General features: G+C 41.3%; 1 protein-coding gene across 9 annotated transcripts in view; it reads right to left on the bottom strand.

Annotated features, from left to right (window-relative positions):
• Positions 1–21,771, bottom strand: part of LOC143033961 (KICSTOR complex protein SZT2-like) — a 278,573-nt gene that overhangs the window by 11,403 nt on the left and 245,399 nt on the right. For 8 of the 9 annotated variants that reach the window (XM_076199683.1, XM_076199686.1, XM_076199689.1 and 5 more), the window contains 10 exons: positions 19,971–20,070; positions 19,552–19,799; positions 18,536–18,692; positions 18,106–18,165; positions 10,637–10,759; positions 8,558–8,774; positions 8,289–8,419; positions 7,938–8,128; positions 7,735–7,838; positions 4,634–4,748 (listed from right to left, as the gene is read on the bottom strand). In XM_076199683.1, coding sequence (XP_076055798.1) covers positions 4,634–4,748; positions 7,735–7,838; positions 7,938–8,128; positions 8,289–8,419; positions 8,558–8,774; positions 10,637–10,759; positions 18,106–18,165; positions 18,536–18,692; positions 19,552–19,799; positions 19,971–20,070 — 1,446 coding nt within the window. The remainder of the gene's footprint in view (positions 1–4,633; positions 4,749–7,734; positions 7,839–7,937; positions 8,129–8,288; positions 8,420–8,557; positions 8,775–10,636; positions 10,760–18,105; positions 18,166–18,535; positions 18,693–19,551; positions 19,800–19,970; positions 20,071–21,771) is intronic. The other variant, XM_076199687.1, reaches the window with a different exon arrangement.

The raw sequence follows: 21,771 nt of genomic DNA, 5'->3' as shown, positions 1-21,771 counted from the left end.
GGAAGTTGGTGACAGAGTTTGGGAGAGTGTGTGAGAGAAGAAAGTTGAAGATAATTGTGGGTAAAAGTAAGGTGATGAGATGTACAAGGGGTGAAAGTGGCAGCAGACTGGAAGTGAGCATTAGGGGAGAGTGACTGGAGAAAGTGGATAGTTTTAGATACTTGGGTGTGAATGTGGCAGGAAAGGGTGGAGTGGAGGTGGAGGTAGAATGTAGATTGAGAGAAGCGAGTAAATGCATTGGTGGACTAAAAAGTGTAATGAGGAATAGACATTTGGGAATGGATGCTAAGAGGAGATTGTATGAAGGAGTGATTGTGCCAACAGCACTGTATGGAACATAAAAGAGGAAGAGAGAAGGAGTTTGAATGTGTTTGAGATGGGGTGTCTGAGAAGTATGATGGGGGTTACTAGGCTGGATAGAGTGAGAAATGAGGTGAGGAGGAGAACAGGGGTGCTAAGGGAGTTGGGAGATATGGTGGATGAAAGAGTATTGGGTTGGTTTGGACACATGGAAAGAATGAATGAAGAAAGACTAGTAAAAGAGGTATGGAAGGCAGATGTGGAGGGAGTGAACATGAGGGGGCGACCTAGGATGAGATGGATAGATGGGGTGAAAGGGGCTTTGGGGAAGAGGGGAATGTCTGTTGAGGAAGGACGGGAGAGAACAGAAGACAGGAGTGAATGGAGAATGGTTGTATATGGATGATCTTGTGATGCATGAGGTGGAATAGGTGGGGGGATGGGGGTGAGGTAGCATGTGTGAGAAAAATTTGATGCAGCCTGAAGGGATTTCTCCCTGTCTTCTCTTTTTCTGCATGAGGGGACAGAGAGGGTGGGTTGCTGATTTAATGAAGTGGCCTTGCTGTGGATGTGCTGTGTCTTGTGACACTGCTTCTGACCCAGGGCAATGGACAAGATGCAGGGATGTCCCATCATCCAGGAGGTGCCAAGATAAGAGGGAGGGTAGAGGGTGGAGGGGAGTGGAGTGTATTAGGGATGGAATGGGTGGGAAGGGTTTTTATGCCTTTGTTTTTTTTGCTATCTCCTTTGTAAGGGGGAAAAAGCCTTTGGTATATGTATGTAGTAGAGCATGTGTTAAGATTAGAGATAGAAAGAGCAAGTGATTTGAGGTAAAGGTGGGACTTTGTCAGGGATGTGTTTTGTTGCCCTGGTTGTTCAACTTATACATGGATGGGGTGGCATGAAAGGTAAATGCAAGGGTAGTGGGTCAGGGATTGGTGATGGTTAAAGAAAATAGAGAAAAGTGGGAGATAGCCAGCTGTTGATTGCTGATGACACTGCACTTGTAGCAGGATCAGAGAAGTGATTGAGGAAGTTAGTGACAGAATTTGGGAAGGTGTGCAAAAGAAGGAAGTTAAGGATAAATGTGGGTAAAATTAAGGTAATGAGATATACAAGGGGAGAAAATAGCAGCAGACTGGAAGTGATTATTAAGGGAGAGCAATTGGAGGAAGTGGATAGTTTTAGATAATGGGTGCAAATGGGGTGGGAAAGGAACGAGTGGAGGTGGAGGTAGAATGTAGATTGAGAGAAGTGAGTAAATACCTTGGGGGATTAGAAATTGTAGTGGGAAATAGACATTTGGGAATGGATGCTAACAGGAGATTGTATAGAGTGACTGTGCCGAGAGCACTGTATGGGGCAGAAAGATGTAACAAGAGAGGAAGAGTGGAGGAGTTTGAATGTGTTTGAGATGAGGTGCTTGAGAATTATGATGGTGGTTACTAGGCTGGACAGAGTGAGAAATAAGGAGGTGACAAGGAGAATGGGGTGGAAAGGGAGTTGGGAGATAGGGTTGATGAAAGAGTACTGGGATGGTTTGGACACATGGAAAGATTGAGTGAAGAAAGACTAGTAAAAGAGGTGTTGAAGGCAGAGGTGGAAGGAGTGAACATGAGGGGTCGACCTCGGATGAGATGGATGGATGGGATAAAAGGGACATTGGGAAAGAGGGGAATGTCGGTTGAGGAAGGACGGGAGAGGACAGAAGATAGTGGTGAATGGAGAATAGTTGTGTATGGATGATGCTGTGATGCATGAGGGGGAGTGGGTGGGGGATGGGGGTGAGGGAGTATGTGTGAGAAATAAATTGATGCAGCCTGAAGGGATTTCTCCTGGTTTTCTTTTCTGCATGAGGGGACAGAGGGGGGTTGCCGATTTAATGAAGCAGCCTTGCTGTGGATGTGCTGCACCTTGCAACACTGCTTCTGACCTAGGGCAGTGGACGAGATGCTGGGATGACCCATCATCCAGGAGATGCCAAGATAAGAGGGAGGGAAGAGGGTGAAGGGGAGTGGAGTATGTTAGGGATGGAATGGGTGGGAGTGGTTTTTATACCTTTGGTATATGTATGTGTGTGTGCATATATATATATATACCAAAATGGCTCTTCCCCCTTACAAGAGGGTGACCAAGTCAAAGCATACATCCACCCTACACCCACATCCATTCAAAACCCTTTTGTTGTCCTTTCCATCTTCACATCTTGTGGAATTAGAGTTATCCTTCCCTTCCACAGCAATGTGGCAACTCCCTGCCTCCCACAGCTGTCATCCACTCAAAAAAAGTATGGATGAGACAAAAACATCCATTTTGCACTGTCTTCCTTGCTCAACAGACATTCCTCATATGTACAATTCCCCCTTCATTTCATTCATCCACTTCAATTCTGGTCTCCCCCCAAGTTCACTCTATTCACTTCTGCTTTCTTCACTCCTTTTCTTTGCTAGGATTTACTCAGTTATTGTTTCCATATGCCCAAACCATCTCATCATTCATACATACATACATATACCAAGGCTTTTTCCCCCTTACAAGGGAGGTAGCCAAAAAGAAAAAGGCATAAAATCCTTCCCACCCATTCCATCCCTGAATACACTCCACACCCCTCCACCCTCCCTCTCATCTTAGCACCTCCTGAATGACGGGTCATCCCTGCACCTTGTCCACTGCCCTGGGTCAGAAGCAGTGTCGCAAGACACAGCACATCCACAGCAAGGCCGCTTCATTAAATCGGCGACCCCCCCTCTCTGTCCCCCCATTGCATAAAATGAGAGGACGGGGAGAAATCCCTTTGGGCTGCGTCAAATTTTGCTCACACATACTACCTCACCCCCCATCCCTTCCACCTCATGCTATCACAACATCATCCATATACAACCATTCTCCATTCACCCCTGTCTTCTGTCCTCTCCCGTCCTTCCTCAACAGACATTCCCCTCTTCCCCAAAGCCCCCTTCACCCCATCCATCCACCTCATCCTAGGACGCCCCCTCATGTTCACTCCCTCCACATCTGCCTTCCACACCTCTTTTACTAGTCTTTCTTCACTCATTCTTTCCATGTGTCCAAACCATCCTAATATTCTTTTATCAACCCTATCTCCCAACTCCCTTTCCACCCCCGTTCTCCTCCTCACCTCCTCATTTCTCACTCTATCTAGCCTAGTAACCCCTATCATACTTCTCAGACACCTCATCTCAAACACATTCAAACTCCTTCTCTCTTCTTCTCTTATGTTCCATGTTTCTGCCCCATACAGTGCTGTTGGCACAATCACTCCTTCATACAGTCTCCTCTTAGCATCCATTCCCAAATGTCTATTCCTCATTACACTCTTTAATCCACCAAGGCATTTACTCGCTTCTCTCAATCTACATTCTACCTCCACTTTCACTCCACCTTTTCCTGCCACATTTGCACCCAAGTATCTAAAACTATCCACTTCCTCCAGTCGCTCTCCCTTAATGCTCACTTCCAGTCTACTGCCACTTTCACCCCTTGTACATCTCATCACCTTACTTTTACCCACATTTATCTTTAGCTTTCTTCTATCACATACTCTCCCAAACTCTGCCACCAACTTCCTCAATCCCTCCTCCGATCCTGCCACAAGCGCAGTGTCATCTGCAAACAACAGCTGGCTCACCTCCCACTTTTCTCCATTTTCTTTAACCATCTCCAATCCCTTGCCCACTACCCTTGCATTTACCTCTCGCACCACCCCATCCATGTATAAGTTGAACAGCCAGGGTGACATAACGCATCCTTGACGAAGTCCCACCTTTACCTCGAACCACTCACTCTCTCCATTTCCAATCCTGATACAAGCTCTACTATTCTCATAAAAACTCTTGACAGCTCCCAGAAGCTTTCCTCCTATCCCGTATATCTTCATAACCTCCCACAGTGCCTTTCTGTCTACCCTATCATAAGCCTTTTCCAGATCCATAAAAGCCCAAAAACATCCTTCCCCTTTCCTATAGCTTTCTCACATATCTGTCTTACCACAAAGATCTGATCTACACAACCTCTACCTGTCCTAAATCCACATTGTTCCTCACCAATTACTCCTTCTGTTCCTCTCCTAATCCTCTCAACCAAGATCCTCCCATAAGCCTTCCCATCATTCATGATCTACCTTATTGACCAGCTCTTTTCCATCCCACCACTGCTTTCTTCATATCTACTCCATACAGCCCCTTGGGCATAACTACTCCTTCATACAATCTTCTGTGTTCATCCCCAGATACCTATTTCTCATGAAGCTTTTCATTCCATGACTCCCAGGTCAACCTAATGCTATAAAAGAATAGAAAAGTATGATACCAACCTTATGCCAATATAAGACTGCACTGGAAGTAGAGAATCTCTAGAAGAACTAGTGTCTCTACTGCTTGCACCATTACTGACGTCATCTTTGTCCTCATATTCTCCATCATTGGATCCTGTTGGAATGTGAGGGAATGACAATATACTGCAAAAGTCATATAAATGCAATGTAGTATTAAAATCTAGTTGCTAATATCTAAGTTTTTCTTCTGAATACAGTGCAGCAGAATCATAGAGGGTAATGTGAAGGATAGTGTTGACAACTGGTGCCTGTTTCCCCCTCCTGCTACTATAAGCCAGTGAGATAAAAATAGTCCCACACTAATACAACAGACAACAGTTCAAAATTTCTTACCAAAGAGACTTATGGAATTGACCTGAGTACCACTGGCAACCATTAAGGCAATTGGTTTCCAGTGAGTGAAACTCAAGTAATCATGTACTACTATTTTTCTCCCATCTTGAGTAAATTTTCCTATCAAGGGGGTTGTTTACTAAACATCACCAATAGGTTCATCTAATCTCCAAAACCAAAGGGTGGAAAGGATGAGGATAGTTTTCATGTTCCTATGTATAACCCAAATTGAGAGAGAATACATCCATTCATACATACATACTCTCTATCTATATACCAAAGGCATTTTCCCCCTAATGAGGGAGGTAGCCAAGTTAAAGGCATGTACCCACTCCCATCCACCACCCTTGTCTCCCTCTCATCTTAGCTCCTCATAGATAAAGGGTCATCCCTGTCTCCTGCCGAAGGCCTGGGTCAAAAGCAATGCAGCAAGGCACAGCACATCCACAGCACAGTTGGTTCACTTACATGGTGACCTGTTCTTCATTCCCTCACGTGGAAAAGAGAGAAGACAGGGACAAATCCCTTCAAGCTGTGTCACAATATCATTTTCATCCACACACAACCACTCCTCCCTCTTTCTTCCTTGTTCAACATAGAGAAGAGAGAATATGGGGAGGAAATCCCTTTGGTCTGCATCAAAATATCATCCATACATAGCCATTTTCCACTCACTCCTATCCCCTTCCTTACTCAACCCCCTTTCACTCTATCCATCCATCTCATCCTCAGTAGTTCCCTGAAGTTCACACCATCCACCTCTGGTATCCACACCTCTTTTGCTAATCTTTCTTCACTAATTCTTTCCATGTGTCCAAAGTATTCCAATACTTTTCCATCAGCTCTATCTGCCATCTCCTTTTCCACCCCTGTTCTCCGTCTCACCTCCTTATTTCTCACTCTACCCAATCTTGTAATCCCAACCATACTTCTCAGACACTTCACCTTAAACACATTTAAACTTCTCCTTTCTGCCTATCTTAAATTCGAAGTCTTTGCCCCATAGTGTTGTCAGCACAATCACCCCTTCATATAATCTTCTCTTAGTATCCATTCCCAGATGCCTATTTCTCATGATACTTTTTAATCCCCTAAGGCATTTACTTACTTCTCTCAATATAAGAACATAAGAATGAAGGAGACAGCAAGAGATGATAAGGCCTACACTAGGCAGCTCCATATCCATCGCCACCTGTCATCCCCATCCATAAAGTTGTCTAATCGTTTCTTAAAACAACTGATAGTTTCAGCGCTTACTACATGGTTACTAAGTTTATTCCATTCGTTGACCACCCTATTAGTAAACCAATTCTTGCCTATTTCATTTTTAAATCTAAATTTGTCCAGTTTATAACCATTACTGCGAGTCCTCAATCTTCAATTTATCTCCATCCCCTCTACTCCATTTCCTGACACATGTGACCTCAAATACAACTGTTCACTTCCCATATAATACAACTAGGTAGTCTGGAAGTGAGCATTAAGGGAGAGCGACTGGAGGAAGTGGATAGTTTTAGATACTTGGGTGCAAATGTGGCAGGAAAAGGTGGAGTGAAGGTGGAAGTAGAATGTAGATTGAGAGAAGCGAGTAAATGCCTTGGTGGATTAAAAAGTGTAATGAGGAATAGACATTTGGGAATGGATGCTAAGAGGAGACTATATGAAGGAGTGATTGTGCCAACAGCACTGTATGGGGCAGAAACATGGAACATAAGAGAGGAAGAGAGAAGGAGTTTAAATGTGTTTGAGATGAGGTGTCTGAGAAGTATGATGGGGGTTACTAGGCTGGATAGAGTGAGAAATGAGGAGGTGAGGAGGAGAACAGGGGTGGAAAGGGGGTTGGGAGATAGGGTTGATGAAAGAGTATTAGGATGGTTTGGACACATAGAAAGAATGAGTGAAGAAAGACTAGTAAAAGAGGTATGGAAGGCAGATGTGGAGGGAGTGAACATGAAGGGATGTCCTAGGATGAGGTGGATGGATGGGGTGAAGGGGGCTTTGGGGAAGAGGGGAATGTCTGTTGATGAAGGACGGGAGAGGACAGAAGACAGGGGTGAATCGAGAAGTGTTGTATATGGATGATGTTGTGATGCATGAGGTGGAATGGGCGGGGGGATGGGGGTGAGGTAGTATGTGCGACACTGCTTCTGACCCAGGGCAGTGGGCAAGGTGCAGGGATGACCCATCATCCAGGAGGTGCTAAGATGAGAGGGAGGGTGGAGGGGTGTGGAGTGTATTCAGGGATGAAATGGGTGGGAATGATTTTATGCCTTTTCCTTTTTGGCTACCTCTCTTGTAAGGGGGAAAAAGCCTTGGTATATGTATGTAATTCCCTGCCCATTACCCTTGCATTTACCTCCCATACCATCCCATCCATGTACACATTGAACAGCTGTGACAACATGACATGACCCTGATGCAGCCCACCTTTACCTCAAACCACTTGTTCTCTACATTTCCACTCACTTTTCCCTAACCGCATGTATCTGCAATACCTCCCACAGTGCCTTCCTGTCTACCCTCTCATAAGCCTTCTCCAAATACATAAGGTTAAAAACATCTTTACCTTATTCCAAACCCTTTTCACAAATCTGCCTTACCACAAAAATCTGATCCATACATCTTCTACCTTTCCTAAATCTACACTACTCTTCACCAGTTAATCCCTCTGTTCCTCTCCTAATCCTCTCAATCAAAACCCAGTGCTCCCATAAAGAAAAAATGGAGAACAGAAAATGTATAGTGACCTGTGTGGTTATTAGAGCTGTTGGTCTGATCAACATTTTTTGCCAATGACACCATCTTAAAATTTCCCATCTTCTTCTCAACATTACTGTTTGGAAACAATTCCCTGCAAAAGAAATTAAATTAGACACAAGGTATTATAAAACTATTTTGACTATTCCACAAAACTTTCATGACACAAACTGTAAGACTAAAACCAACAAACCTTCTACTTGTAAGTATCACATAAAATTTCAAGTGAAGAATATGGCTTTGACTTTCAGGACCATTGGCAGCAGCACTAGCATCATGGGACACCAAGAGTGTCACATCATACTCATCTGACATTTTTTGCTCATTGGCATCTTTATAATGAATTGGACATGTCTCAGTGTGAACAAGAACAAATTCTGTGTACTGTAAAAAGACAAGAAGAAAAAAGAAAACATTACATTGTACACATTACCTCTGTGTACAAATTTGAAACTATAATTTTCTAGAGTCACCCAATTGAAAAGAAAAGCATCTACCATTAAAGTGAGAAAAACTAGTTACGAAACTGAGAAAAATATCATACCATATCAGCAGTTGGGTCAATGACTATGGGTGTCATCCTGAGCACCTTCATATTATACTGTTTCTCTCGTGCGAGCAAGTAGTTATATAACTGTTCTCCAGGAGTCCAGGTATCATCAACTGTTAGCTCACCTAAAGGAATACAACAATCTTAATTTCAAATTCTTTAAATTGTTAGCCATTATATAACAAATATTTTGGTACACTAAATACCTCTTTGTTTTTAGAACAAGTATGCAAAAACAAGATAATTTCCCTGCATGTCCTTACCAGAATGAATCATGTTGCGGGCAAAATTTGGCCCCTTATTGTAATACTTGATAAAATCTGAGAGGCATGATGAAAGGTGGTAGCCTGGGGTAAAGAGCAGCTGACGATCAGCAACATATGAGCAGATGGCACGTAGATGGTAATCATAGGTGAAGGAATGCATGTGCAACAGGATTTTCACATTATCACATTCGTCCAAGAAAAAGTTCACTGCAAACTTTACAAAGAAAAAACAAGATTAAATAAGAAATGTATAATGGTAACCAAATATGAACTAATTTTCAATATATCATACATTAATATGAATTGTCTTACACAAGTATAAGTACCAAACCAGTTTAGTGCTGTAAACTACAAATTACTAGCAATTCTTTGCACGCACACATCATCCCACTGATTAAGTAAAATTATACTATGATCTTAGTGGAAGACTAATAGCAAGGAGGTAAATTGGGAAGAATGGGAATCATGCAGTAATGAAAATTCCTGGGTAATACTTTCTTAAATACTGTAATGAACACAATGATCTGATGGGTAAAATATATGACATGAGTGAAAGAAGATACTCCAGCAAAACTGGTACTACTACTACTACTGGCAGGAGAGAGAGCTCATGCAGTGGGTGAATTCCATTTGGTAAAGGCAATACAGAGCTCAGAAATTAACCATACAGTATACACAAGTAGAACTTCATTTGCAATAACCAGAACATCTGTCCTTTGGGATAATATTGTGCTGAAGATGTGAAGTTATAGAGATAGTAAAAGGATTTAATGAGGGCAGTAGAAACTAGAAATGAGCAATTTTATTCTCTGAGTGAAGACTAGTCTCCAGTCATAAAGGAATGCTATATGACTCTGGTCTGTAGGGAAGTTACAAAAATTGCTAAAATATTGTTTGTATAAAACTTATGCAGTCAGTATCCTGTATGGGTTATACAGACATGGCAGATATAATCTTCAGAAGATAAATATTTCTGGCTACAGGAATTTTTCAAAGAACCAGATTGAGATTTCATGAATGCATGGAAATTTGGAAGAAATGGAAAATCTTTCTAAACCTTTTGTAACTAGGTTAGTGGAAAGAACGTTAAGTGATAAAAAAGAAGAAAAGAAAGAAGAAAAGGCATATCAAAACAATTATGGAGGCAAAGAAAGGATGGTTAATATTAACCACTTGAGTACCGGATGTGTGTTTTGTGACACCTGCGTGTCACGGCTGAGTGCACCCGCCAGGAACCGAGCGTGCTCCCCGTGACACGCAAGTGTCATAGTTATAAGCTGTGTGTATTGAGGGCTCTCAAGGCCTCGGTTTCTGGGTTATTTCTACCCATGTGGTGGCAAGTGTCTGTGTTTACAAACATAAGGCTCCAGCCATTCATGGGACGGTTTGAAACGTTTGTTTACGTAAGGTTGATGGGTCGGTAACGAAGGGGTTAAAAGGAAACAATTGAATTAAAAGATATCATAGTAGAGGGAAAAAAAAAAAAAAAAATAAATAAAAATAAATATATATATATATATATATATACACAGTATATATATATATAGAATAAAAAAAGGTGATGATAGTACTAAAAAATGAGGGATCACTTGTCATGTATCTGGTAGAGGAGGAGGAGAAGAAGAAAACTCAGGGTAGAAAGAAGAGCACATTATCTGATAAGTGGAAAGATGGAATCACAACCTGTGTAATACTAAATAAACTACATCCACAATCAAAGAAACTGACTTCATTTCATCTTATGATTATTTAGCCATTCTCTCACCCCTTTAACACCATGCAAAAACAACATTTAACCTCTCTATTCTTAAATAAAACTTTTTGTAACCAATGACATAAGTTTCAGCTCTCTGTAACACAAATCCAAGTATTACTTTAGGTGTTACAATTGATATCTTTAACAACTGTAAAATGTCAGCTGAGGGCTACACTTCTGGTTTCATTCACTAATGACCTCCTTCTCCTTACAAGGGGGTTGGCCTAGTCAAAGCACACACCCACATCAAAAGGCCCAATCAACCCCCCCTCCCATCTCAGCACCTCAGGTAAGATGGTAAAATCCAATTCACTGCTTACTTTTTCTTCAAATTGACTCTCATCTTGGAGAGCACAATGTAGAGGAAGTAATCCCTCAGCCAAAACTGGGTGTCCAGGAGCTAAAGAGGTAAGAGGACCTAGCACTGAAGGCCCCGAAATGGTCTACACATGCACAGAAAAATTAGTATAAGTATTAATCATACTTACGTACACCGTAGCTTACAAAGCAAATTTTAGCTAATTGTTATCACTACCAATATGTATTATTATCTACAACTGAAATTAAGTTACAAATTCTGCAAAGAAGTGAACTTGCAAAAAATAATAAAGATCAAATTAGACAAAGTGAATAACTAATTTCTTTTATAAACTATTTCCAAACCAAATAAAGTTCTGGTCCGTCTAGATAAGTGCACTAAAACATAAACTGAGCAAAAAGTCCTACTTACAACTTCTGAAAGATCAATATAAATTAAATATTCTATACATTGGAGGGTACAACCCAATACAGCACAATCCTAAATGCTCAAGTGTATCAAAATCTAGATTAAATCTTTAATCAAATTAATATAACTTCGTATCTTAAATGGTTCCTTAATTTGTATAAACATTTCTATTTCCAGTTCAGGAAGATAACAGCCATTTTTTCTGTTCACTATATCAAGTATAACAATTTCTAAAAAAGAAAAAGAGAAAAAATCCCATTTTAAAATAAAACTACTACCCCATGAGATAAATCTAAGTGACCAACATTAATTTTAATATATCTTTTTCATTTATTCGTAAAACAGTATTAACTGGGACAGGATAATCTTGATCATTTGCATTAGTATTCTTTGTAGAGTGATTAAGTACATGGTTGTAATCAATAAGCTTTGAAAAGGGACATAACAGATTCTTCTTGAAAGTGCTTTCATGAGCTTACCCTCCTTTCTATATTGTATATGGTCACTACGGGTATTACATTCATACATGGTTAGTACAAAAGCAAAGAAAAAATACCGACCTTGTTTCTTATGGTACATCACCAACTGAAACATGATACAATACACTCTCCAGTATCCAGGATTCTTAAAAAAAAATCATGACAGATGACAAGATTTTGGAAACCTAATATATATTTACCTAGTTGTATTACACAGGAAGGGTGTGGGATGGGTGAGGGATGTGTACATGCCTTGGTTGGCCACTTCCCTTGTAAAGGGGAAAAGGACTTTGGTATACGTATGTATGGAAAGAATGGGTGAAGAAAGATTAGCAAAAGAGGTGTGGAAAGCTGAGGAGGATGGAGTGAAGTTGAGGGGATGACCAAGGATGAGATGGATAGATGAGGTGAAAGGGGCTTTGAACAAGAGGGGAAGGTCTGTAGAGCAAAGAAGGGAGGCGGCAGGGGATAGGGGTGAGTGGAGGATGGTTGGGTATGGATAATATATTGACATGCCCCATAGGGATTTGTTCCAATCTTTTCTAATTTCCACATGATGGGACAGGGAGGGAGGGTCGCCGTGTAAGTAAAGCCATGGTTATGCTGCAGCTTGAGAAATTGGAAATGGGATTGGGGATCATTTTACCTTGCACATCCAAATATGCCCCAAATCTCAAGACTTTATAGCCCAATCAGTTCACTTATGGGAGGGATTACTAGAAATGGAAAATTGTATTTTTGATATATACATACATATACCAAAGGCACTCCCCCCCCCCACTTGTAAGGGAGGTAGCCAAAAAACAAAGGCATAAAAACCACTCCCACCCATTCCAACCCTATCACTAGATATGGAAAATTGTATTTTTTGGTATATACATACATGCATATACCAAAGGCATTTTCCCCCCTTATAAGGGAGGTAGACAAAAAACAAATGCATAAAAACCACTCCCACCCATTCCAACCCTATCACACTCCACTCCCCTCCACCCTCCCTCTTATCTTGGCACCTCCAGGATGACGGGTCATCCCTGCATCTTGTCCATTGCCCTGGGTCAGAAGCAGTGTTGCAAGACACAGCACATCCACAGCAAGGCCGCTTCATTAAATTGGTGACCTCCCCTCTCCGTCCCCTCATGCAGAAAAGGAGAAGACTGGGAGAAATCCCTTTGGGCTGCATCAAAATTTTTCTCACACATACTCCCTCACCCCCGATCCATTCCACCTCATACATCACAACATCATCCATATACAACCATTCTCCATTCATCCCTGTCTTCTGTCCTCTCCTGTCCTTCCTCAACAGACATTCCACTCTTCCCCAAAGCCCTTTTTACCCCATCCATCCATCTCATCCTAGGTTGCCCCCTCATGTTCACTTGTTCCACACCTCTTTCACTAGTCTTTCTTCACTCATTCTTTCCATGTGTCCAAACCATCCCAATACACTTTCATCCACCCTACCTCCCAACTCCCTTTCCATTCCCATTCTCCTCCTCACCTCCTCATTTCTCACTCTATCCAGCCTAGTAACCACTATAATACGTCTTAGACACCTCATCTCAAACACATTCAAACTCCTTCTCTCTTCCTCTTTTATGTTCCATGTTTCTGCCCCATACAGTGCTGTGAGCATAATCACTCCTTCATACAATCTCCTCTTAGCATCCATTCCCAAATGTCTATTTTTCATAACACTTTTTAATCCACCAGGGCATTTACTCTCTTCTATCAATCTACATTCTACCTCCACCCCCACTCCTCCCTTTCCTGCCACATTCCCACTCAAGTATCTAAAACTATCCACTTCCTCCAGTTGCTCTCCCTTAATACTCACTTCCAGTCTGCTGCCACTTTCACATGAACCCTTGTACATCTCACCTTACTTTTACCCACATTTACCTTCCACTTCCTTTCTTTCACACACTTTCCCAAACACTGTCACTAACTTCCTCAATCCCTCCTCTCATCCTGCTACAACCACAGTGTTGTCTGCAAACAACAGCTGGATTATCTCCCACTTTTCTCCATTTTCTTTAACCATCTCCAATCTCTGACCCACCACCCTTGCATTTACCTCTTGCACCACCCCATCCAAATGTAAATTGAACAGCCTGGGTAACATAACACATCCCTGATGAAGTCCCACCTTTACCTCAAACCACTCACTCTCTCCATTTCTAATCCTGACACTCTCTACTACTCTTGTAAAAACTCTTGACAGCTCCTAAAAGCTTTCCTCCTATCCCGTGTATTTGCAATACCTCCCACATTGCCTTCCTGTCTACCCTGTCATAAGCCTTTTCCACATCCACAAAAGTCCAAAAAACATCCTTACCTTTTCCTATAGCTTTCTCACATGTCTGTCTTACCACAAAAATCTGATATATGCAACCTCTACCTGTCCTAAACCCACATTGTTCCTCACCAATTACTCCCTCTGTTCTTCTCCTAATCCTCTCAATCAATACCTTCTCATAAGCCTTCCCAACTATACTTAATGAGCTAATATCCCTCTGAAACTACTGCACTTACACTTGTCCCCTTTTCCCTTGTAGTGGAACTATGCAAGCAGTCCCCCAGCACTCTACACTCTCTTAAACAAACATTAAATAACCTCACCAGCCAGTCCACCATCACTGTACCTCCTTTTTTCAGATTTTCTGCATGACATCCATCCAGACCAGGTGCCTTACCTGCTCTCATCATCTTCACAACTGCTTTCACTTCATCCTTCCTTTTTCTCCTCCATTTTCCTCACTCATCACAGTCATTTTCTTAGCACTTCCCACTGCAACTTCACATTTAGCAACTCCCTAAAATACTCTGCCCATCTTCCTCTTACTGCCTTCTCTTCCATTATCATTTATCTGCACCTTTTACCTTTTCTTCTCTACTTGATGAGAGAGTATCGGGATGGTTTGGACACATGGAAAGAATGAGTGAAGAAAGATTAGTAGAAGAAGTGTGGAAGGCAGAGGTGGAAGAAGTGAACATGAGGGGGTGACCAAGGATGAGTTGGATGGATGGGGTAAAATGGGCATTTCTCACTCTATCTACCTATTAACCTCAACCATACTTCTCACATTTCAACTCAAACATGTTTAAATTTTTCCTCTCTGCCTCTCTTAAATTTCATGTCTCTGCCCCATACAATGCCATCAGCAAAATCACCCCTTCATACAATCTCCTTTTAGTATCCATTCCCAGTTCCCTATTTCTCATAATACTTTTTAATCCCTCAAGGCATTTACTTGCTTCTCTCAATCTATATTTACCTCCACTATTTCTCCCTTTTCTGCCAAATGTGACCCCAAGTCTTTCTCCTTTTAGACTTGCTTCCAACTCCCTGCCACCCTCTACCCTTGTACATCTCATCACCTTACTTTTACCTACATTTACCTTCAAGTTCCTCCTATTGCATACCTTCTCAAACTGCATCACTACCTCCCTTAATCCCTCCTCTGATCCTGTTACATGCACAGTGTCATCAACAAACAACAACTGGCTTACCTCCCACTTTTCTCCACCCTCTTTAACCATATCCAGTCCCCTGTCCATTACCCTCACCTTTGCCTCAAGCACCACCCCATCCATATTGAACAGCCATGGTGATGTGACACATTCCTGACGCAGTCCCACCTTTACCTCAAACCACTTGCTCTATAACCTCCCATAGTGCCTTCCCAATGATAAGCCTTTTTCAAATCCATAAAGGGGGGCGGGCCCCCCCCCCCAAAAAAAAAAAAAAAAAAAAAAAAAAAAAAAAACTTACCTTTTCCTATAGCTTTCTTACATATCTGCCTTACCACAAAAATCTGATCCACACAACCCCTACCTGTCCAAAACACACACTGTTCGTCACCAATTACTCCCTCTATTCCACTCCTAATCCTCTCAATTAAAACTCTCCAATATGCCTTCCCAACTACACTCAACAAATTGATCCCTCTGAAACTACTACTCACAACTGTCCCCCTTTCTCTTGTAAAATGGAACTATACAGGCACTCCTCCAGTCCTCTGGTACTCTAGCCTCCCTTAGACACACATTAAACCTCACTAGCCAGTCCACTATTACTGTACCTCCTTTCTTCAGACAAACTGTATGACACCCATCTAACTCAGGTGCCTTACCTGTTCTCATAATTTTTAGAATTACTTGCACCTCACCTTTTCTTATTTCTTAATTTTCCTCTCCCATCACCCTGTGCTGGGGGAGAAGAATACTGCCACTGAGTATTCTCATTCAAGTCATAAATAGGAGAAGGAAAAAAACCAGAGCCCTAAGGTTTGGGTTTTTTAATGTGTGTGGATGTTGTACAGATGAGAGTAAAAGGAAAGAGATGGGCAGTATATCTGTGAAAAGAAAGATGGATGTGCTGGTATTAAGTGGGACTAAATTGAAAGGGAGGGGCAAGTTTGAGTTTGGGAATGTAGTTGGGAGGGTGTCAGGAGTAAAGAGAGGATGAGGGAGAGAAAGGGTGGCTAAACTAGTAAGTGAAGAGATAGGTTAAACATGTGGAGTGGAAGGAGGTTTCTTCAAGGTTAATGTGGATGAAGGTGAAACTGGGAAGAGAGATGTGGGTTTTTGTAAGTGCATATGGGCCTGGTAGTGAGAAGAGTGTAGAGGAAAGGAAGGTTTTTTGGATAGATTTAAATGAGTGCATAGAGGAATTAGGGAGAAATGTCAATGTAGTGGTATTGGGAAACCTTAATGCTATGGTAGGAAATGAACCAATAGACAGAGTGGTTGGGAAGTGTGGAGTTCCATGAAAAAATTGTAGTGGAGAACTGTTGGTGGAGATGTGTTAGAATGAGAAATGGAGAGAGTGGGTGGTCTGAGGTAAAGGTGGGACTTTGCCAGGGATGTGTCATGTCGTCATGGCTATTCAATGTGTACATGGGTGGGGTGGTGTGGGAGGAAAATACTAGGGTAATGGGCATGGGACTAGAGATGATTAAAGAAAATGGAATTAAGCGGGAGGTAAGCCAGTTGTGGTTTGCTGACGACACTGCACTTGTGGCAGGGTCAGAGGAGGGATTATGGGAGTTAGTGATGGAGTTTGGGAAGGTATGCAATAAGAGATAGTTGAAGGTAAATGTTGGTAAAAGTAAGGTGAGAAGTACAAGGGGAGAAAGTGGCAGTGAGTTGGAAGTAAGTCTAAAAGGAGAGAGGCTGGAGGAAGTGGATAGCTTTAGGTATTTGGCAGGAGAGGGAGGAGAGGAGGTAAACTGTAGTTTGAGAGAAGCAAGTAAATACATGGGGGTTAAAAAGTGTTATGAGAAATAGACGCCTGGGAATGTATGTATGAAGGGGTGATTGTGCCAATGGCTTTGTATGGGGCACAGACTTAAAATTTAAGAGAGGCAGAGAGGAAAAGTTTAAATGTGTTTGAGATGAAATGTCTGAAAAGTAAAGTAGGGGTTATTAAGTTGAATAGTGAGAAATGAGTAGGTGAGGAGGAGAGCAGGACTGGAAAAGGAGATGGCAGATAGGGCTGATGAAAGAGTATCGAGATGGTTTGGGCACATGGAAAGAATGAGTGATGAAAGATTAGTGAAAGAGATGTGGAAGGTAGAGGTGGAGGGAGTGAACTTGAGGGGACAACAGAGGATAAGATGGATAGATGGGGTGAAGGGGGTACTGACCAATAAGGGAATGTCTGTTGAGCAAGGAAGGGTGAAAGCAAGAGATAGGATGAGTGGAGAATGACTGTGTATACATGATAATGTTATGCAAGGAAAGGAAGAGTGGGGGATAGGGGTAAGGGGTGCTTATAAGTGAATTATATTTTCATAGAGCCCAAAGGGATGTCTCCCCATTTTCTCTTTTTCTCCATGAGAGGACAGAGATGGGGGTGTCATTGATTAAGTGAAGCAGCATTGCTGTGGATGTACTGTGTCTTGCTACATTGCTTCTGACCTAGGGCAGTTGGTAGGATGCTGGGATGACTCTTCATCCATGAGGAGCTAAGATGAGAGGGGGGAAAGGGTGGTGGATGACAGTGGAATGGGTATGAGTAGGTACATATCTTTGACTTTTCTACCTCCCTTATAAGGGGAAAAAGCTCCTGGTATGCAGATGTATAGACTTATTTATTATTATTATTTTTCTGAGTGCCAAACACCTGGAAATCAGATACTGGGGAGAATATTGTACAATGTTCTCAAATGCTCATACATGCAAAAGCAATACAAGAAAAGAAAGAAGACGAAAAAAAGAAAGAAAGAAAAAAAAAAAAAAAAAAAAAAAAAAAAAAGGCGAGGAAACTGAACTTGTCTTTCTAAATTGATAAAAAAATCAAAACAAAAGTAAATCCTTACTTTGCAGCATTCTGAACAAAATCATAAAAAGAAGGAAATTTGCCAGTGTTTAGGAATGTCTATACCATACCTGATAACTTTGTAGTGAATTGTAGTTCCTATCAACACACAAATGGAACTATAAACTAGTCTACTAGTGAAAGTATGTTAACATAAATTACACCCAAAAGTAATGACCACAGTAAAATGTGGGAATACATTCATGCCACAAGCAATAAGGTACGACACATGATGGCATAATTAAAGCAACCTACCTGTGATGAATGGGCAATATGTCTGTTTGTTTGAAGGCGCACACTTTCTAGAATGAATACCTGAAAAAAAAATAGAGCAAAATGAAACATTTTATTATGTTTTTTCTCACATACACAAAAACAACTTTGTGGATGTGCTGTGTCTTGTGACACTGCTTCTGACCCAGGGCAGTGGACAAGGTGCAGGGATGTGTCAGCTCAACAGGACTCCAACTTGCAGAACCCTTTGTTGAATTCACTTTTATGAGACTTCTCAACATAAAAGAGAGAGAGAGAGAGAGAGAGAGAGAGTGTGTGTGTGAGGGAGAGTGAGGGAGAGAGAGGGAGAGGAGAAGGAGGGAGGGAGGGAGGGAGGGAGGGAGAGAGGAAGCAAGGGCAAGTGAGAAAAAAGGGGAGGGAGAGGTGTTGTATAAGAAACCTGATGATTTACCCTGGTGTAGAAGTATGGCTCTGAGAATGCAATTTCCAACAGAAGAGTTCCTCCAAGGACATTCTTGAGCAAGTATGAAGGGGTACTGGTCACATTTTCATAAAAATGAAGATCCTTCATTAGATTTCTGTCTGTCTTCTGCACCTGGGAATGTCTTCTGCAACAAAAGAACACTTTTATATGGTCAAGGATATCTTAATGGCAGAAACATGGAATATAAGAGAGGAAGAGTTTAAATGTGTTTGAGATGAGGTGCCTGAGATGTGTGGTAGGGGTTACTAGGTTGGATAGAATGAGAAACAAGGTGAGGAGGAGAGTGGGGGTGCAAAGGGAGTTAGGAGATAAAAGAGTATTGGTATGGTTTGGACACATGGAAAGAATGAGTGAAGAAAGATTAGTAAAAGCGGTGTGGAAGGCAGAGGTGGAAGGAGTGCACATGAGGGGTCAAGCAAGGATAAGATGGATAGATAGGGTAAAAGGGACATTGGGAAAAAGGGGAATGTCTGTTGAGGAAGGAAGAGAGAAGACAGAAGATAGGGGTGAGTGGAGAATGATTGGGTATGGATGATGCTGTGATGCATGGAAGGGTGTGGGTGGGATATGGGGGGTGGGGTGATAAATTATGTGTGAATAATATTTTGATGCAGCCAGAAGGACCTTCTCCCCATCTTCTCTTTTTCTGCATGAGGGGACAGAGATGAGGGGGGTCGCCAATTAAATGAAGTGGCCTTGCTGTGAATGTGCTGTGTCCTACTACAATGTTTCCAGCCCAGGGCAGTGGGTGAGATGCAGGAATGACCTGTCATCCAGGAGGAGCCAAGAAAAGAGGGACAGAGGTGTAGTGAATGGGAGTAGAATATGTGAGGATGAAATGGGTGGGTGTGGATTTATGCCTTTGATTTTGGCTACTTCCCATGTAAGGGGAAAAAAGCCATTTGTATATGTATGTATTTACACAAAAAGCACTGGCCACTTTATTGAGTTAATCAATAAACATTAACCAACTTTTTTCTTACCCTTTCACATTGTGAGCATGATTTAAGGTCAGTGTCATAAATCCCAAAGACTGTAGGTACTGCACATATTCCTTGAGATAACTTGAACATAGTGCATCATGCCACTTATCATCACCACCAGTCACATGTCTTTTTCTCTGATTTGGGCTGGACAGCATTGGCAATGCACGGCGGTAATCATGGGCACCCACAATGCCACTAACAGGGTTAAATCCTTTGGATGAGCTACCAGACCCATGACGTGAACGCTATGATAAGAAAGATCATGGCCATTATTGTAGATAATAATAATTACTGCATCTTCATTAACATAAAAATATAAGTACATGAATAAGCAAATAAAGAAAAGTAAATACATCAGTTACAATGTGATACATCACAAAAATAAGATTGATATCAGTAAACTCTAAAGACCATACCACTTCAGGAGTTTTGGGAATGCACATGGGTACATTATCATTCACTGAAGATAGATCAGATAATGTATAGTCTCTTGTTGCAGCTACTTGACGACGCCACCTGTAAAACAGTTGTCCTTAGTACATACATTCAGAAAGGCCTTTTCCTCCATTCTAAGAAGGGTGGCCAAGTCAAAGCATACCTTACACCCATCCAAACTCATTCATCACCCCTCCCATCTTAGCACATCATAGATGAAGGGTCATCCCTATCATTAGTACATTATATATAACTTCATATTTACAATGAATGAACACGTAAAAAAGTCCTAATGCTTATCACAAAGCACTTCATCGAACAGACAGCATAGAGGACGTTCTGAAGAAAAAGTGAAATTTTCGTGGATCCCAAAGCAAAGGAAGTACCTATTGTATTTACAGGGTGGGGGGAAATTGCTCGTGGTGCAGTGGGAAAGTGAGGAAAAAGGAGAGGACTTGGTCCAAGAGGCCAGATGGCTTGTAAACAAATGCCGAACCAATGATTTGGATTTCGATGATGGGACAAACAAAAATGTAAAGATTAGAAACATAGATAAGAGCAATTCAATGGAAGGTGAGGATAATAATTTCCAAGGATTTAATGAGGGGGCAGCGGATACCAACCTCCCCCGACTGGCAAAACTGAAGGAAAAACTTGAACAAATGACTGAACATTGGGAGATTAGGTTCGGTAAAATGTCAAAAATTGCAGAGATGGTTGAAAAATTGGAAGAACTAGAGAAGGCGAACAAAAACTTAACTGATGAAATAGAAGAACTAAAAAGACAGTTAAGAGAAGTAAAAGAGGAGAATGAAGAATTAAAAAGGAACAATAAAGACAATAAAGAAACAATAGCAAAAGAGGCACAGGGGTGGAAGATACAGGAAAATGGTAAAATTGCATTTACTGATATAATTAAACAGCAAATGAAGACTCAGTTATCAAAGTGATGAGACAGAAGGAGAATATTGTAAGAGACTTAGCAGATAAAAAGAAATGTATAATTATATTAGGAATGGAAGAGAAACATAACCCAGATAAAACCACAAGAATCAAAGAGGAAAATGAAAAAGTAAGCAGTTTACTACAATTAGTCCAGGAAGATGAACCAGAAATAATGAAACAAATCGAAGAGAAGTTCAGGCTCGGAAAGTATAGTACAGATAAGACCAGACCAATTAAGATTAAATTCAGGTCACAAACGACGGCAGAGAATATCTTATCCAAAACAGGGAAACTAGCAACAAGTGAACAATATAAAAAGGTATGGATAAAAAGGGAAATGAATAAAGAGGAAAGAGAGGAAGAAAAAAAGAAAAGACTTGAAGCTAAGGAAAAAAACGAGACCAGAACAGAGTCAGAAAAAGAGAGATTCTATTGGAGAGTAGTGAATATGAAACTAAGGAAATTCGACATACTAGAAAAAAACGAAAGGGAAACAGAGAACACAATGGAAGTGGCAGAAAACTAAGAGTGTCTTACACAAATATAGATGGATTAATAACAGGATTGAATGAGCTGAATGATTATCTGAAGGAAAAAGAACTGGACATAATGGGAATTGTAGAAACAAAATTAAAAGGTCCACTACCACCCAACAGTGTAGGACATGATGCATATAATTATTGGATTAGAAACAGAGAGACAAAGCAAGGGGGTGGAGTTATGTTCCTGACTAAGAAGGATATAAACGTGAGGTGTGTCACATATGGAAAGAATACAGTAGAGATGATTATGATCGAAGTGGAAGACAGAGATAAGAAGAGCAGAAAGTTTGTGATA

Source organism: Oratosquilla oratoria, chromosome 16 (genome assembly GCF_046742065.1).
Source record: "Oratosquilla oratoria isolate Oo_2021 chromosome 16, ASM4674206v1, whole genome shotgun sequence".
Classification (NCBI taxonomy): Eukaryota; Metazoa; Arthropoda; class Malacostraca; order Stomatopoda; family Squillidae; genus Oratosquilla; species Oratosquilla oratoria.
The sequence above is the reverse complement of the archived record's forward strand: the minus strand, read 5'-3'. Positions and strand labels throughout refer to the sequence as shown.